Source organism: Corylus avellana, chromosome 1, assembly GCF_965113065.1.
Source record: "Corylus avellana chromosome 1, dhCorAvel1.hap1.2, whole genome shotgun sequence".
Classification (NCBI taxonomy): Eukaryota; Viridiplantae; Streptophyta; class Magnoliopsida; order Fagales; family Betulaceae; genus Corylus; species Corylus avellana.
In genome coordinates this window covers 4,447,851-4,465,895 of record NC_142490.1, presented here as the reverse complement: position 1 = coordinate 4,465,895, position 18,045 = coordinate 4,447,851, and the positions used below count along the sequence as shown (strand labels likewise).

Genomic DNA, 18,045 nt, shown 5'->3' with positions numbered 1-18,045 from the left:
AAAGGTATATATATATTCATTGGTTTTGTACAACACTTTGTCTAAATTATCTGATAATTCATATTGTAATTTGACATTTATTGGTGGGTGGTTCATATATTTTGACAAATTCAAATGATTAAATACTCCATATATTATGGACAAATATTAGGGCTGCTTAGTCATTCCAACGAAAGCACATTAGTTCTTCTTCTAGCTTTCTTTCTCTCTTAAGCTACAAAAACCCCATTGGGAAAAGCTAAAACCCGGATTTGTGAATCCTTCGAGGAAGGATATATAGAAGCAAAATCACGGCCATTGAAATTATTTTTTGTTTTTGAATTTCTTAAAGCGCACAATGTATGTATTAATGTACAATTTGGTTGAATACAGAAAAATAAAGAGAAACTATTATGAAGTGTATTTGAATAGAAACTGAAAATTCTTTGATTCCTTGAATTTAGAAAAATAAATTAAAAAAAAAGTTGTTGCTAGTGTTCTAAAACATGCCAAAACACGAAACAAAATATTTTTAAAATTGTTTAAAATATGCCTTAATAAAGGCTAAAAATGTTTATTACCTAATATGCACATAACGATATAATAATTGAGGTTAATAACAACAAAAATGACGCGAATAATTGTTAGTAACTACATGATGCATATGTGGTTATCGAAAGTAAGAACCGCATAATGTGCCAATATCTGCATATGTATCCGCATGCCTAGCCTTTAAAAAAGCATGACACGATCTCCCTTTCAAATGCCAAGCTTGCTAAGGCTTGAAGCCATCTTGCGAGTGGTGAGCTCAACATCACATCATACCTCCTGGCTCCTGCACCCGTTAAGGGAACTCTTTTTTTTTTTTCTTTTCTCGAATTTATAAGAGTATTTGAGTCTTATTAAAAAAAAAAATTAGTCATTTTTTTGCTTACTTTAGGAAGGGTGTTAACCAATTTTGGTAGTTTAGGAAAAAATGTATATTCTCTTTAAGTATAATGTTCAAGCCTTTGTGTCATGAAGCGCATCTGGTGTAGTGGTATCATAGTACCCTCCCACGGTACTGACCAGGGTTCGATTCCCTGGATGCGCAATACGTTTTACTATTTTTGCTTACAGGCTCTTTGTCAACTGCAGCTAGCATATCCTGGCCTTTTCAGTAAGTTTTACTATTTTTACTTACAGGCTATTTGTCAACTGCAGCTAGCATATCCTTTCAAAAGAGACACCTAATGTAGTCCATATTTTTTAAGATACAAATCCTACGGTCTCTAGATGTTTGCCATGTAGCAAGTTGCTAATTGTATTCTCATGGCCAACTTGTCCAATTGGTCGAGTGTTGTAAATCTTGTGTGTACTATAAATTGAGATTGCCTCTGACCTTTGATATCGAAGGCAAAGTGTCAGTCATTAGAGGCCTAGTCAGGACTACGTGTGTTGAGGCACCTAGCGTATGTAACCTAGGTTTTAATGCCATTTTTAGTTACCACGAATTTTTTGATTTTCTTTTTCTTTTTCTTGTATACATTTTTTGTGTATTTGGGTGTGCCCTTTAATTTTAGTAAAATTTGATTACCTATAAAAAAAAAATTAAAAAAAAAATAGTTTGTTGGTGATGATGATATGGTTGGTGGTTGTTGTTTGAGGTGTTAATTTTTTGTTTTAAATATTTAGAGTAGATATTAATATATTATGATATTAGGTGAATTAATGTGGTTCAAACATGAGTTTTGGCTAAGCTTGGCCTAACCCTTACCTCAAACTCAAAGACTCGAACCAAAGTCAGGGGTACATCCGTCATTCTCAAAGTATGCCAGGGCTGCTTAGTCATTCCAGTAAAAGCAGCCCCATTGGCCAAAACCAAAACTCCCACGGATTGCCAGCATGGCCCGTCCCACAATATCACATAAATTTTATCTTTCTAGAAGAAAGCACCCCATTGGCCGAAACCAAAACCCACGGATCGCGGACGTGTCACAACTCATACCCTTTGGATCAAACATTGGAATACAACAAGGCAAACAAACAATCTCCCAGCCGTCCGATCCAAACCCCAAAAGGCCCCCAAATCTCGAACCCCCACCTACTATAAATGAAATACCGCCCACGATAGTGAACGTCACTCCAAAATTCAAAATACAAACGCTCCAAAGCTTATTCAGTTTCCCTCCAAAGATCTTCAGAGAGGTTTGAGGTTGTTCTTTTCTTAATGGAGACCACGAAGTCGGGGAGGGGAGCCGGAGGAAGAAAAGGCGGCGAGAGGAAGAAGTCGGTGTCGAAGTCGGTCAAGGCGGGGCTACAGTTTCCCGTTGGTCGTATCGCTCGGTTCCTGAAAAAGGGTCGCTACGCTCAGAGAACCGGCACCGGGGCTCCCGTTTACCTTGCCGCCGTACTCGAATATCTCGCCGCTGAGGTACTCTCTCAGATCCCAAAAGGCACTTTTGGATCTGTTCTTTCCCGATGCGTCTTGCATTTTTTATTTTCTGTGTTTGGTTGCCGAGAGACTGAGGAAAGGTGATGACGATTTTAGATCCCTTTCTTTTGGAAGTTATGTTTGGCTGCTGATATAAGATTGGATGTTTGAATATCAGATCCAAATACTTTCGGTTATTCTCAAGCGAAGGCAAAAATCTTATATCCCAAATTCAGATCCACTTTTTCCTGCATTTTCTAAGCATCTAAACAGCTCTCTCTGCGAACATGCAAAAGAAAGCAAATAGAAAAGAGTCTGAATTTTTTTTTTTTTTTTTTTTTTTTTTTTGGTGTGTAGGTTTTGGAGCTGGCAGGAAACGCGGCACGTGACAACAAGAAGACCAGGATAAACCCAAGGCACGTGCTGTTGGCCGTGAGGAACGACGAGGAACTGGGGAAACTGCTTCAAGGGGTTACCATTGCCAGCGGCGGAGTTCTGCCAAACATCAACCCCATTTTGCTGCCCAAGAAGACCGCTCCTGCTGACTCTGACAAGTCCTCTAAAGCCTCCAAGTCCCCCAAAAAAGCTTAAATGTCCTTGTTTTCTTTTATATGTATAACAGTGTTAGCGGTTGGAAGTTTTTGTTGCATAGATGTAGTTGGTAAATTTGAAAAATCCAATGGAAAGCTACTTTCTTCTTAATTTTTTGATGATATCGCACTTTAAGCAAATCGTAATTGTTTTCCAATTTAGAGTTTTGGTTTGTGCAAATGTTATGAAAAGGGAAAGCGTTGGAGGGCTCTTTCTCCTTTCTCGAAAAGTAGAAGGAATATTCAAACCACAGCGTGGAAATTCGATTTTAATTTTTTCCTCCCAGAAACAATTTTGTGGGTGGAGAAGCTCTCCTCCGGATTGTTGCAATCGCTACTGGGGAGTCGGGTTTGTTGAATACTGAGAGCGATCCAGGTTCCAGAAAGCATCCAATTTTGTTCAAACTTTTCTTTGTTTTAAAATCTTTTACTCTCTGTTTGGTTCTTGAGAAAATGGAGGGCAGAGAAGTTTTATATTTCTGAAATGGTTTTCCTTTGTACTCTTTTAGGAGACCAACAGTAGATAACACAAATTGAACCAAGAGTTAAGGTGGGAATAATCCTTGAGTATCAAACGAGAGGCTTCGATTTTTATTTCTAATCCCTTTTCCAACAACGAAACGACGACACTGACTGGGGGAAAATACTAACACACTTCATCAAAGAAATTTGAATGCCACTAACACAGAAAGTTACAAACCGACTGTGTGATTTTGCGGTTAATGGCAATATGAACAAGTGTTCTTAATGCCAAAATGAGTAATAGTAATAAAAAGGTCCCATATTCTTTCTTACATTAACTGGATATATATATATATATAGGTCTTCTTAAAATGATTCATTGTTAATAAAGATAATTAGTAAAAAAAAAAGTATTGTTTCCCTTCATTACCTCTACCCTGATTGAGATGTTGAATAAAGTAGTAGACAACCTACGCCATAAAACAGTACAACTACTTAAAGCAACACTAGCTCAACTTTTGCAAAACAAATAGGAGAAGAACCGAACACCCCAATAACTACAACCACAATTGCTTTGTAATGCTATATACCATAATATTGTCTCACTACTGTCTCATTGTGTTAATATGACATTAACAATTTACTCTTAGATGATTTCTCCTCGTCTCTAAGAGGTAGATTAATCGGCTGGGACCACGCCTAATGAAGCAAAAGTCACTAGTTCGAACTCTCCTCCTCTCTTTTGTGCGGACATGTCAATGAAAAAAAAAAAAAAAAAAAAAAAAAAAAAACTAATTTCTCTTTAGGCCATTTTAAGCTATATTCAATATCATTTGAGAAATGTTTTTTACAAGGTATATTTTATTTTTTGTTTGTAACACGACATAAAAATAAAAATAATTTTGAGTATTTTATAAATATGGTGTTGTTTTGAGTTATTGGTTGATGTTTTTATTTTCAAGTTAAAAAAAAAAAAAAAAAAAAAAAAAAAAAAAAAGAAAAAAAAGAAAAAGAAGGTTGGCTAATGAATTCAGCCCTAGTCGCTTCTGGCCAACTGGGTTCGTCCGAGGCATGTCCTTTTTCGTTTCAGTCTAGGGCTGCTCAGCCGGTTGACCTAAACCGGTTTCCCCGACCAATTTGACCCGTCCATGACGGTTTGCGGGTGGGTCGGGTTTAGCGAACCTATAAACCCGTATCCACCGCCACAATTCTTCGGTCTTTAGTTCTTCACGCAAGCAGCCGCTTTCCTTCTCTTCATTTCTTCACAAAACCGTAGCCGTTGTCGGCACGCCGGGAGGCCCGTGACCATTCTTTGCACTTCTCCACTTCAGTTTTCACTTATCCGTCCCCATGCTTTCATTTCTTCACTTTTCGTTGTTGATCTGCGCCTGTTTTTAAGGTATATCTCTCCCATTCTTTGTTGATATGCGGTTCTTAGCTTAAAATATTTTTTAAAAAATAACAATTTTAATTTTAATTTGAAGTTCTTGTTCCTCCTCAGCTTTGACTGGATAAAAGATTGAGATTCTCGGGCTGTAGGATTTGAAAGCCGACCATGACCCGACCGAAGAGGGTCGGTTCGTATCGGTGACCGACCCCCTTGGTCGGGCAGTGGGTGGAAAAACATTCCACTGGCTGCCATCGAGGTGGGCGTCGGTCTGTGGTGTGTACTGACCCGAGGGGGTCAGTACTCAGCCCTGCGTTTCCCAACTGTCTCTGTTCTTCTTTTGCTTTCCGTTTCACATGTGAATTTGCTACTTTGTGTAACTGTTCATGTATGAGGTTGTTATTTTATTTATTTTCAATCCCTGTTGTCATAAATTTGTTGCGAAGGTTTTGAATGTTTGAGTGACATTCTCAATATTGATTTGAGCAGCTGATGGTATCTTTATTTTATAGTGATTAATCTTGTTCTCTGTTTTTCCGAACAAGTTGCGGTTGCTTCAGCATTTTGACAATTTGGGCTTTTAGATATATAAAATTTCTGGACTTGTTTCTACTGAATGCATATTAGATTACCCAGAGTTTTTGTGTGCCATATTTGGGTTTGATGTGAAGTTGTAAAAATACTTGATGAAATATCTCCTAGGCATCAATTGGTCGTGGAAATGTTTGGTGTACAATGCCAGTTATACTTTGGTGTATAATTGGTGAATGAGTTGGCAGAAATAGAACTTCAAATCTGACAGCATTGCCCCATGGATGCAGCGTCCTCCATTGTTTTTTTTTTTGCCTTTTTTTTAAAAAAAATTCTTCGCACTTTTTAGTGTACAAATTTCACAAAGGAGATGAGTTTCTGGAAAGTCATCTTTTCTCTTCGCACAATTGTTGTTGTCTTCCATTGATGAGTTTCTGGCAGATACTTTGATAGTTTTATATTGAGAAAGAAATTGCTAAGAATTTCATAACAGAGATGATAATTGATGAATTTTATTGCATGAAAGAACGTCGTTGAGCATAATTTGAAGGAGATGCCAAGCTCTTTTTTGGATTTTTTTTTATACATGTCTGTAGCAAACTAGGAAACTATTATATTCGAAATGAAAGTTCTCTTCTAAGATGATTTTATAGACATGTAAATATTGTATAAAGTTATGATTTACGACTTACAATAGAATTAAATTTAAGACTTGTCTGCTTTTGTTTTACATAAACACTCACACGCACATGTAGAGAAAGATTATATGCACCTATGTGCTTATGTAATTACAGAGGTTGGCGCCTCATACAAAAAAAATCAATGTTCCACCCCTACTTGCTGAAAAAATGTTTCATATGAAGAAAAAAAAAAAAGAAGGAATAATGCACAATTTAAAACTATTTTTATCTTAATTCCTTGGTAGTAATGTTATTTTGTTCTTCCATGTTTCTTTTTTACCTTGTTCATAAGTATACTCTAATGTTTAACTTATCAAAAAAAAAAAGTATACTGTAATGTTTACTTATCAAAAAAAAAAAAAAAAAAAAATGAAAGTATTCTCTCATGCTTTGACGTTAGAATTCCATTGTGAGCATATGGAAGTTTGAAGATTATATGTTTTGTTTTCCTGTTGAGAAAACGGAAGAAAAAAAGGGAAAAAAAAAAAATCTATCTCTTTTGCCATTGGCCATCGAAAATATGGGAACCTCAGCTGGATGTTCCCAATTGAGAAATTTGTTGAGCATAATATGGGAACTAGAGCGTGTAGTGCTTGCTTTGACTCTCATGGTTAACTCCTTACATCAGCTTTTCTTTTGCAGGGGAATTATTGCCTTTAGTTATGGACTTGGCCTCAATCTTGACAAGAAAAGATTGAGTCACTTGATAGCCAATTTTGCAGAGCAACATGTTGCAAATGTGGATGAAGGCATGCGATCAGTTCTCCCTGACCATGCTATCACATTCAACACATACATTTATAGTGTATGCCGTCTTCTCCATCACGGTTTATCCCAAGAGATTTCTTTATATCTCAAATCCAAAAATTCATTCCTAGAAAATGGAAACAGGGTACAAAACCATATGATAAGCCATCCACGTCACAATCCAATGATTCTATCCTGGAAACAAACAATAGTAGTGATGAATCTATGATTAATTCCCTTTTTACATCTCTCAAGGACTTTGCGAGCCAGGGCCATTTATCGAAAGCATTCAAAACTTTCTCTCTAATCCAGCTACATGCCTCTTCTGTTGCTTCTTTCGACCTTATCTTACTTCCCATCTCTTCTCTTCTTCTATCTTGCACCAACCTTAAATCACTCCAACAAGGTAAACAACTTCATGCTCAGATTATCTCCTTGGGTCTTGAACAACATCCCACTTTAGTACCCAAACTTGTCACGTTTTACTCAAGCTTTGACCTCCTTCTTGATGCCCATAATATTACTCAGAATACAAGTATTTTGCATCCTTTGCCTTGGAATTTGCTTATCTCTTCTTATGTTAGAAATGGACTTTTTGGGGAGGCTCTCTCTGCCTATAAAGAAATGGTGGATAAGGGGGTTAGGCCAGATAATTTCACTTACCCATCTGTTCTCAAGGCTTGTGGTGAAAAATTGGATTTGGGTTTCGGTAGGGAGATTCATAATACTATTAATTCTAGCTTTGCTGGGTGGAACTTGTTTGTACATAATGCCTTGGTCTCCATGTATGGGAGGCTTGGGGAAATTGATGTTGCTCGTAGCTTGTTTGACGAGATGCCAGAGAAGGATGCTGTTTCTTGGAACACAATGATCTCTGCTTATGCCTCAAGAGGAATGTGGAAGGAAGCATTTGAGCTTTTTGAAAGGATGAGAATTACAGGTATTGAAGTTAATATCATAACTTGGAATACTATAGCTGGTGGGTGCTTGCGGACGGGCAATTTTAAGGGAGCACTTAACTTGCTTTCTCGGATGAGAACTTATGGCATTCATTTGGATTCTGTGGCGAGGATTATTGGTTTGGGTGCATGTTCCCACATTGGGGTCATTAAATTGGGGAAAGAAATTCATGGTTCTGCAATTCGTAGCTGTTGTGATGGGTTTCATAACGTCAAGAATGCATTAATAACGATGTATTCCAGGTGCAAAGACCTTAGACATGCCTATATTCTGTTTCGATTGATAGAAGATAAGAGTATAATTACTTGGAACTCCATGCTTTCTGGCTACAGCCACATGGATCAATCTGAGGAAGCATCGTTCCTATTTAGAGAGATGTTGCTTTCCGGAATTGAACCAAATTTTGTGACAATTGCGAGCATTCTTCCTCTCTGCGCTCGAGTTGCAAATCTGCAACATGGGAAGGAGTTCCACTGCTACATTACAAAGCGCGAAGGGTTTAAGGACAATTTGCTATTGTGGAATGCTCTTGTAGACATGTATGGAAGATCAGGCAAAGTTTTGGAAGCTAAAAGAGTGTTTGATTCATTGAGCAAAAGGGATGAGGTGACTTATACTTCCTTGATTGCCGGATATGGAATGAGAGGAGAGGGGGAAGCTGCACTAGAAGTATTTGAAGATATGAAAAGGTCCCAAACCAAACCAGACCATATAACCATGGTCGCAGTTCTATCAGCCTGTAGCCATTCCGGTCTTGTAATCCAAGGCCAAAGACTGTTTGAAAAGATGCGAGCTGTATATGGTATAACTCCTCTTTTGGAGCATTATGCATGCATGGTTGATCTCTTTGGCAGGGCTGGCTTGTTGGACAAAGCAAAAGAGATTCTCACTACAATGCCTTACAAGCCAACCCCTGCCATGTGGGCCACTCTAATAGGAGCCTGTCGGATTCATGGAAATACAGAGATAGGGGAGTGGGCAGCTGAAACACTATTGGAAATGAGGCCTGAAAACTCAGGTTACTATGTGTTGATTGCTAACATGTATGCTGCTGCTGGTTGTTGGAACAAGCTAGCTAAGGTTAGAACTTCCATGAGGGACTTGGGTGTGATGAAGGCTCCTGGTTGTGCTTGGGTCGATGTGGGCACAGGATTTTTCCCCTTTGTGGTGGGGGACACATCAAACCTCCATGCACAAGAGATTTACACTTTGTTGGATGGATTAACTGAGCTAATGAAAGATGCGGGTTATGTTGCAAGAGTGGAGTTTGGTTCGGAGGACAAAATTATTGAGGAATAGGATCAACAATGGAATTAGTAACTAAACAAAGGGCAGCTAACATATTTTTAGTGGATTTAGATTGTCATTTAAGAGAAGCACCGGAAGAACGGTATTATTGAACTAATTTGAAGCAGAGATATTGTTTTATAGTGAGGCTAAAATGTTGTGTACAAGGAGAGTGCATAATGGGCTTAGAAAGCAGAAAGATTGGTGGGTCTCAACATTGGAGACCTTGGTTGCACATGGAACTCTTCTCATAAAAGACATTTACTTTCATCTGCTCTGATTTTGAAGCAGATTTGAGTTCATTACTTCAGAGGCTTGCAGTTTTTTGGCATTCCAATCTTACCTATTTCTATTGCCAATTTTTGAGGAAATCTGGTGTGCATCTCTGAACTACTATGTCATTTTTTTGTTGGTGAGGTATGCCACCACTAGAGTCATAATGTAGCAAAATTGAATGGAGGATTCACATTGTTTTTTTTCAATACATCAAGCGTACAGATTTCAATTTCTTGTGGCTTTCTTTAACTATATTGAAATTTTAATTCTGTGAAGTTAATAATTGGATAACCGATTTATTATTATTATTATTATTATATTAATCTTAGAATTATATTTTTAGTTCAGATGCTTTTTGCTATTAATTTCAGGAAAATGGAACGGAGATCTTGGAATGCAAAAACAGGATAATCGAGGTAATGAAATAAAAAAAATAAATCAAAATCGATAAAAACACAAAGTTCATCAATATTTCCCTAATGAAAAACCTATGGCCTTTGCAGCCATCCATGCTGTTAAATCATCACAAGAAAAAAAATGCCACCACATTGTTCTTGTGAGAAACTCATAATTATCTGTCATTCTTAGCTTACAAAAACCTCACCTCACCAACAATTAGATAATTTGAGCAGCGTCTCCAAGGGATAGCTCCATTGGCTATGGGCAGCGCTTAATGAAACGGAGGTCATTAGTTTGAATCTCCCTCTCCTTACCCTTGTGTGGACATGTAAAAATAATAATAATAATAATAATAATGAAAGCAGTTACTTTGTGGTTATTGCACAAAAGCCAACTTTTGTGCAAACCACTTAACATCTGACACATTATCTATTTTAAAAAATTGCAAGAAAAATGCATGTTTGCAAAGTAAAGGATTAATTCCCCACACAACTATTTAGCCACCGTCTGCTACCCAAGCCTAGACTCCTCCACCCCATTGCCCAACCGAATCTCTCTCCCTCTCTCACTCTGCCAGCATGGGTGGCCGTAGGGTGGCGCGCGACCACCCCTAGATCTGGCTAGGGGTGGCCGCACGCCACCCCCCAGGCCACAAGGGGTGGCTTGCAGCCACCCCAGGCCACTGGGGTTGTTCGCCGCCACCCCCAGCCAATGGCAGTGGCGGCGAACCGTCCTCACTTTCGTCTGCCATCCTCTACATTTATTTTTTTTAGAAAAATTAATAAAACATGATATAATCAAGTGTGGATGTTTAATTTTTTTTTAGAGTGTCCTAACTGATGTGGCAACCAATGAATAGACGTAGAAGTTATTCCCTTAGATAATTGCCCTCATTGTTTTGATATATTTGGTCATTTTAGTTCCTTTGAGCCAGACTGCCACCGAGATTGATAGGAGTGTCTCCATGGTTCCCTTTCTTCTCAACACTCCCTCTGCTTTCTCTCAGCTCACTGACCCACTCCCTCTCTGTTTGCTTCGTCTCTCCTTCTTTCTTTCTACCCCGTCCTCTTTCTAATTCTCGTCCTCTCTCTGTCGTTCTCACTATCTGGCTTTAAAAAAAAGAAGGAATTGAAAGTGTAGAAAAGAAGACATTTGGGAGAAGCTAGCTGGAAGGAGAATTAAGAAAAGAAAGAAAAGAAAAGGAGATGGGGCATGGCAGCAGTAGGTGAAAGAAAGAAAGGAGAAGGAAATAAAGTAAAAGAAAAAGACAAAGGAAAAGAAAAGAAAAGAAAATGAGAACAGATTCGTTGATTGTGGGGGATAAAGAAGAAAGATGATAAAGTAATATGAAACAATAATGAAAAGAGAACAGATTCGTTGATTGAATGGAGAAGGGAGAAGGAGAATAAACAAAAAGTAAAAGAAGAAATAATAATCAAAGCAAAAGGTGTCGGTAGAAGTGGATAGGAATCCGAAGAAACAATAAAAATGAAAAAGAATTTAAAATTTATTTTTTCCTCCCAACACACCGTACAAAGAATTTTTTTATTTCTTCTCTCCCTTTCTCGGCTTCTCCCTCTCATTCCCTCTCAAACGCTCTCTCTCTCTCTCTCAGACGCTCCAACTCCAAGCCTCCATCTCTCCCTCTCTGAGCACTCTCCATCTCGGGTTTGGGTCCGGCGGGGTTCTTCAACTTCATCGAAATCAAGGTGAGCTACGACCCTAATTTCCTCGATTTCTTTCTGATTCCGTTTGGTTAAGATCCTTTGTTAATTTCTAGTTTATAGTTTTATTTCTGCAAGTTGCAAGTACAAGATTTAACAAATTTTATTTTTGCTAGTTTTATTTCTAGTTTAGATTTGAGTATTTGACAAATTTCTTTTTGCTAGTTCGACATCGTCGACCGTAGCATTGGAGTCTTGTTTTCCTAGAAACTCCTTACACAGAGGGACTGCCCAGTCCACTGCGTTCTTACTCTTGATGTCCTTTAACCTCTCTCTATATCACTATATGAGTGGTATAGGCAGGGGTAAGGGGTTTGCTTATAAACTACAGTCTACGACTCTAAAAGCCAATTCAGAACGTTTTCCCTAAGAGTATTTTCTAGATAGTTAACAACTGTCTATAGAAACTGTCGTGGCTGCCATAGTTTGGTTGATAACTAAATTGGCTGCCAGAGTTTGTGCTTTATCTCTGCAATTATCCAAATCAAGCGAAATTCCTTTTGGGCTAATATTAGCATAATCATGCTTGGTTGTTTGTTGATAATTCCTATCATTAGACATAGTCATTAGGTCTCCTAGTAGGTATCCTACCTCCGATGGAATGACTTGCATCGACCTTTCTTTCTAGAAAGTCTGGATGTATGTAAAACTCTTTGGTTATATCAAAGGTTTGGGTTTGTGAATGAGACTGTATAGTCCTAGAAAAAACGTGGGTTTGTGTATTTATGTTGATGAAAAAAATTTATGAACTTTTATAGATTTTTTTTTTTTGTGATGCATATATTGTGTGAATTACTCAATTTTTATTTAAAATTATGTTTATCATATTTTTAGTTCAACAACTCTTACAATATGAATTGTCAGACTCCGCCATTGACTACAACCACAACAGCTAGCAACCAAATGAGTAATGTTATAATACTTATTATTATTTCATTATGTTGTTATGATATTATCAATTCACTCTTAGATTAATTTTATTAAAAGAAAGAAGAAAAAAAAATAGTGACGGTTGGTAATGTCATGTCAACCTAACGAAATAATGGTTTGGTATAGCACACATTACTCATACCTAATTTTTACCCGTTACAATCTTTTTAGTTGTTTTTTCGTGTTTTTTGTTTTATAATAATATTAAAAAAAAAAAAAAAAAACACTAAAAAAGAGTTGCCAAGTACACAAAAGCATTTACCTATTTTTATTAATTTTTTTCCAGTTTGGCTAAGGAATTCTTTTAAGTTCCTTTTTTTAGACCAACCGATATTTTGACCCGTCCCTGACGGGTTGTGTGTGGGGCGGGTTTATCGAACATATAAACCCGGGGTAAAACAAAACATGCACGCCGCGTGCAAAAATTTTTGTTTTAAAAAAAAATAAATAAATAAATAAATTTTTGCACTGTCGTGCGTGGGACGACGCGTGCTCCCAATCAGTGCTCATAAACCCGTATCCGCTGCCTATCTTAATTTTCTTCGGGTGATGTAAAAGAGAACGCCTGGCGTGATGCATGCCGAGCTGAAATAATAATATTATAATAAAATAATAATATTTTATTATTTTAATTATTAAAAAAAAAAAAAAAAAAAAGAAAGAAGCCCGGCGTGCATGACTGTTCATGCACGCCAGGCGTTCTTAGAATCATGAACCTCTTTCTTCACACAAGCAGCCACCTTCCTTCTCTTCATTTCTCCACAAAACCGTAGCCGTTGTTGGCACGCCGGGAGGCCCGTGACCATTCTTTGCTCTTCTACTTCAGTTTTCACTTATACGTGCCCATGCTTTCATTTCTTCACTTGGCATTGTTGATCTGTCTGCGCCTGTTTTTAAGGTATATCTCTCCCATTCTTTTTTGATTTGCGGTTCTTAGCTTTGACTGGATAAAAGATTGAAGATTGTCGGGCTGTACGATCGGAAAGCCGACCATGACCCGACTGAAGAGGGTCGGGTGACTCGGGTCGGTGCGTATCGGTGACCGACCCCCTTGGTCGGGCAGTGGGTGGAAAAACATTCCACCGGCTGCCATCGAGGTGGCCGTTGGTCTGTGGTGTGTACTGACCCGATGGGGTCAGTACTCAGCCCTGCGTTTCGCAACTGTCTCTGTTTTTCTTTTGCTTTCCGTTTCACATTTGATTTTGCTACTGTGTAACTGTTCATATATCTCTTCTGCCATTATCCATCCCAAATATGGGAACCTCAGCTGGATGTTCCCAATAGAGAAATTTGTTGAGCATAATATGGGAACTAGAGCGTGTAGTGCTTGCTTTGACTCTCATGGTAACTCCTTACATCAGCTTTTCTTTTGCAGGGGAATTATTGCCTTTAGTTATGGACTCGGCCTCAATCTTGACAAGAAAAGATTGAGTCACTTGATAACTGTTAGAAAAGTGTAGTAGGATTAATATGTTATATGGGTATTTTGGTCTTTGTATTTTAAGTTGCAATATATATATATATATATTGAGAGGAGAGGGGCTGCGGGAGAATACTGACAGCCTCCCCTCTTCCTTCTTCTATTCTTTCTTTCATACAAACTAACATGGTATCAGAGCCTACTAGCTCACGCCTTCTTTATTCATCCTGGTTTTTATTTTTTTCTCTTCATTTGGTTGCATTATTAATTCGATACTTACATATGTTGATGATTTCAATGGATGCTGTGGAATTAGCTTTGCAGAGGTTGGCACAAGGGAATACCAGCAACCTGCAAAAGGATCTCTCTTCCTCTAGAACTGTCCAGAAACCTCCCAAGGTGCCCGTAAGTAAGCCTACAGTTAGTGTAAAGACTGGCAAGATGTCGAGGTACGATGATCTCAATGGGGTTTCTATCCTGAGATGCCGCCCCTTAGAATGGACCGATAAAGAACTGGAGAAGATCCGGATATATAATGTCAATCAAGTAGACACTGATGAGATTGTTCTTCTTGGAAACAGCCTAATCAAAGATATTGAGGAAAGTAAGATTAAATCCTCAACCGTCAACATAATCCTCAGTCTGGCCGTCTCTCTGATTGATCCATTTTCAGAAGGGTCCAAATTCTTATTGATTCCACCGTCTGAGCATCAGGGGGTTAAGATATCATATAAGCAACCTATCACCACAAAAGGAGACGCTGAGGAAGCAGAATTGGCGAACTTAGCAAAGCAGGCTAAGAACAATAAAAAGGAATCAACCACCGCAAAACTGCAAAAACAGGTTGATAAGATTAACTTTAAGGAGTCCAATGATGATTTTGAGGAGTCAGAAGAAGAAGAGGAGGAGGTTCAACAAGGAAGTGCCTCTGTGTACACTTTCTTGGCTGCTTATCTATTGCGTCTGCAGTCAAAGCTCCCTGACGGTTTCGTCTCCTCATTAGATCAATGTAAGAACAGGTACGCAGGTTGGTACAAACACGGAAGGGAGATCATGAACAGAGTAACTGTTTCTGCGGAGGTTGCTGAGAAGATCAAAAACGCGCTTGGAAGAAGACCTGAGATCATCCATACTTGGGTGATGTGGATAGCTGTCAATGAGAATCGCCCATCGGAGAGCAAGCTGAGTGTTCAACAGAGAGGATTGGTTGAATATCTTGCTGGTCAAATTTTCTCATATACAGGAATGCATGCTTACACTCTCACCATGGCCATTCAGGAAACTACAAAATGTGAGTTGGAGCTTCTTCTGAGAGAGTTGAATTGTCCCCTAACAAGATCAGCTGTAGTAGGTATACGCAATATCGTGAAGAATCATGAGCTCAAGGAAGGACATTCGACCCAAACGACATACTTTAGATATGCCAGAGTTTGGGATCCTGGTTATTTTTACGAAGTTGAGACTAAATCTTGTATAGCACTAGTTTATCTGGTTGCAAAAACATTTAAAGAGATTGGGACTACCTCAGAAGTTGCTGATCCAACAAAGATCTATGCCCTAACACGGCTTGGAGAGCGGATGAAGGCCCACTTGGATGTTGTCTCCGGCCGACTGGTTAAGATGATCTCCAGTAAGTTACTACACCATTCGTGAAGTCTGGAGATCATCTAGCTGATATGTTTACAAAACCCTTGTGTCGGAAGAAGTTGGAGCTTATTTGTCCCAAGCTGAACTTATATGATATATATGCTTTAACTTGAGGGGGAGTGTTAGAAAAGTGTATTAGGGTTAATATGTTATATGGGTATTTTGGTCTTTGCAGAGCAACATGTTGCAAATGTGGATGAAGGCATGCAATCAGTTCTCCCTGACCATGCTATCACATACAACACATACATTTATAGTGTATGCCGTATTCTCCATCACGGTTTATCCCAAGAGATCTCTTTATATCTCAACTCCAAAAATTCATTCCTAGAAAATGGAAACATGGAAACAGGGTACAAAACCATATGATAAGCCATCCACGTCACGATCCAATGATTCTATCCCGGAAACAAACACAAGTAGTGATGAATCTATGATTAATTCCCTTTTTACATCTCCAGGGCCATTTATCGAAAGCATTCAAAACCTTCTCTCTTATCCAGCTACATGCCTCTTCTGTTGCTTCTTTCGACCTTATCTTACTTCTCATCTCTTCTCTTCTTCCATCTTGCACCAACCTTAAATCACTCCAAGGTAAACAACTTCATGCTCAGATTATCTCCTTGGGTCTTGAACAACATCCCATTTTGGCACCCAAACTTGTCACGTTTTACTCAAGCTTTGACCTCCTTCTTGGTGCCCATAATATTAATACCAAACCAGACCATATAACCATGGTTGCAGTTCTATCAGCCTGTACCCATTCCGGTCTTGTAATCCAAGGCCAAAGACTGTTTGAAAAGATGCGAGGTGTATATGGTATATCTCCTCTTTTGGAGCATTATGCATGCATGGTTGATCTCTTTGGCAGGGCTGGCTTGTTGGACAAAGCAAAAGAGATTATCACTACAATGCCTTACAAGCCAACCCCTGCCATGTGGGCCACTCTATTAGGAGCCTGTCGGATTCATGGAAATACAGAGATAGGGGAGTGGGCAGCTGAAACACTATTGGAAATGAGGCCTGAAAACTCAGGTTACTATGTGTTGATTGCTAACATGTATGCTGCTGCTGGTTGTTGGAACAAGCTAGCTAAGGTTAGAACTTCCATGAGGGACTTGGGTGTGAGGAAGGCTCCTGGTTGTGCTTGGGTCGATGTGGGCACAGGATTTTTCCCCTTTGTGGTGGGGGATACATCAAACCTCCATGCACAAGAGATTTACACTTTGTTGGATGGATTAACTGAGCTAACGAAAGATGCGGGTTATGTTGCAAGTGTGGATTTTGGTTCGGAAGACAAAATTATTGAGGAATAGGATCAACAATGGAATTAGTAACTAAACAAAGGGCTGCTAACATATTTTTAGTGGATTTAGATTGTCATTAAGAGAAGCGCCGGAAGAACTGTATTTTTGAACTAATTTGAAGCAGAGATATTCTTTTAATAGTGGGGCTAAAATGTTGTGTAGAAGGAGAGTGCATAATGGGCTTAGAAAGCAGAAAGATTGGTGGGTCTCAACATTGGAGACCTTGGTTGCACATGGAACTCTTCCCATAAAAGACATTTACTTTCTTCTGCTCTGATTTTGAAGCAGATTTGAGTTCATTACTTCAGAGGCTTGCAGTTTTTTGGCATTCCAATCTTACCTATTTCTATTGCCAATTTTTGAGGAAATCTGGTGTGCATCTCTGAACTACTATGTCATTTTTTTGTTGGTGAGGTATGCCAACACTAGAGTCATAATGTAGCAAAATTGAATGGAGGATTCACATTGTTATTTTTCAATACGTTAAGAGTACAGATTTCAATTTCTTGTGGCTTTCTTTGACTATATTGAAATTTTATTTCTGTGAAGTTAATAATTGGATAACCGATTTATTATTATTATTATTATTATTATTATTATTTAATCTTAGGATTATAATTGTAGTTCAGATGCTTTTTGCTATTAATTTCAGGAAAATGGAACGGAGATCTTGGAATGCAAAAACAGGATAATCGAGGTAATGAAATAAAAAAAATAAATAAAAATCGATAAAAACACAAAGTTCATCAATATTTCCCTAATTAAAAACCTATGGCCTTTGCAGCCATCCATGCTGTTAAATCTAAAAAGAACTGATAAAACAAAATTTATTAATGATCACTGTAGGGCATTTGGTCTAGTGGTATGATTCTCGCTTTGGGTGCGAGAGGTCCCGAGTTCGATTCTCGGAATGCCCCAAACATCTCTCTAAGGGTTCGTTTTTAAGAACTAATCTGCTCGTACCATGCATCATCGCTTCTTCCCATTTTTGGTTTGAATGATTGATTAGGAGAACAGTAAATAAAACTCCAATAAACCTAAACTCTGCTTCATGCTTACTTCTTAAATCATCTAATTTAAGAAAAAAATCATATTTAATTCTTAAATTTTTAATTGATTTGGATTTAGTTTTTTTTTTTTTTTTACATGTCTGCAAACGGGAAAAAAAAAATTGAAAAAAAGATTTGAAGTAGTAACTTCCGTTTTATAAGGTATGACCCTCGGTCAATTGGATTTTCAATTTCAAGAATAAGATTTTTAAGTTTTGCTTAAATTTAAAATATATAAATCATTTATTTATTTATTT

At 38.1% G+C, this 18,045-nt stretch overlaps 3 protein-coding genes, 2 non-coding genes and 1 pseudogene across 5 annotated transcripts; all 6 read left to right on the top strand.

The window, feature by feature from the left end:
• Window positions 1–1,001: 1,001 nt before the first annotated feature.
• TRNAG-CCC (transfer RNA glycine (anticodon CCC)) lies at window positions 1,002–1,072 on the top strand. Its single transcript has one exon. It is a non-coding gene; the product is annotated as a tRNA-Gly (tRNA).
• Window positions 1,073–2,106: 1,034 nt separating this feature from the next.
• HTA7 (histone H2A 7) lies at window positions 2,107–3,123 on the top strand. The gene is made up of 2 exons (XM_059581786.2): window positions 2,107–2,392; window positions 2,750–3,123. The coding sequence occupies exons 1-2, from the start codon at window positions 2,189–2,191 to the stop codon at window positions 2,981–2,983; spliced, it is 438 nt and encodes a 145-aa protein (XP_059437769.1). The 5' UTR covers window positions 2,107–2,188; the 3' UTR covers window positions 2,984–3,123.
• Window positions 3,124–4,512: 1,389 nt separating this feature from the next.
• LOC132170933 (pentatricopeptide repeat-containing protein At1g71490) lies at window positions 4,513–9,521 on the top strand. Its single transcript, XM_088518784.1, has 2 exons — window positions 4,513–4,843; window positions 6,685–9,521. Exon 2 carries the CDS (start codon window positions 6,850–6,852, stop codon window positions 9,046–9,048), a length of 2,199 nt encoding a protein of 732 aa, XP_088374910.1. The 5' UTR covers window positions 4,513–4,843; window positions 6,685–6,849; the 3' UTR covers window positions 9,049–9,521.
• Window positions 9,522–11,241: 1,720 nt separating this feature from the next.
• Window positions 11,242–15,656, top strand: LOC132172695 (uncharacterized). Its single transcript, XM_059584246.2, has 2 exons — window positions 11,242–11,420; window positions 14,102–15,656. Exon 2 carries the CDS (start codon window positions 14,227–14,229, stop codon window positions 15,436–15,438), a length of 1,212 nt encoding a protein of 403 aa, XP_059440229.2. The 5' UTR covers window positions 11,242–11,420; window positions 14,102–14,226; the 3' UTR covers window positions 15,439–15,656.
• Window positions 15,586–17,293, top strand: LOC132168604 (pentatricopeptide repeat-containing protein At1g71490 pseudogene; annotated as a pseudogene).
• A 291-nt stretch (window positions 17,294–17,584) lies between these two features.
• On the top strand, window positions 17,585–17,656 carry TRNAP-UGG (transfer RNA proline (anticodon UGG)). Its single transcript has one exon. It is a non-coding gene; the product is annotated as a tRNA-Pro (tRNA).
• Window positions 17,657–18,045: the final 389 nt, after the last annotated feature.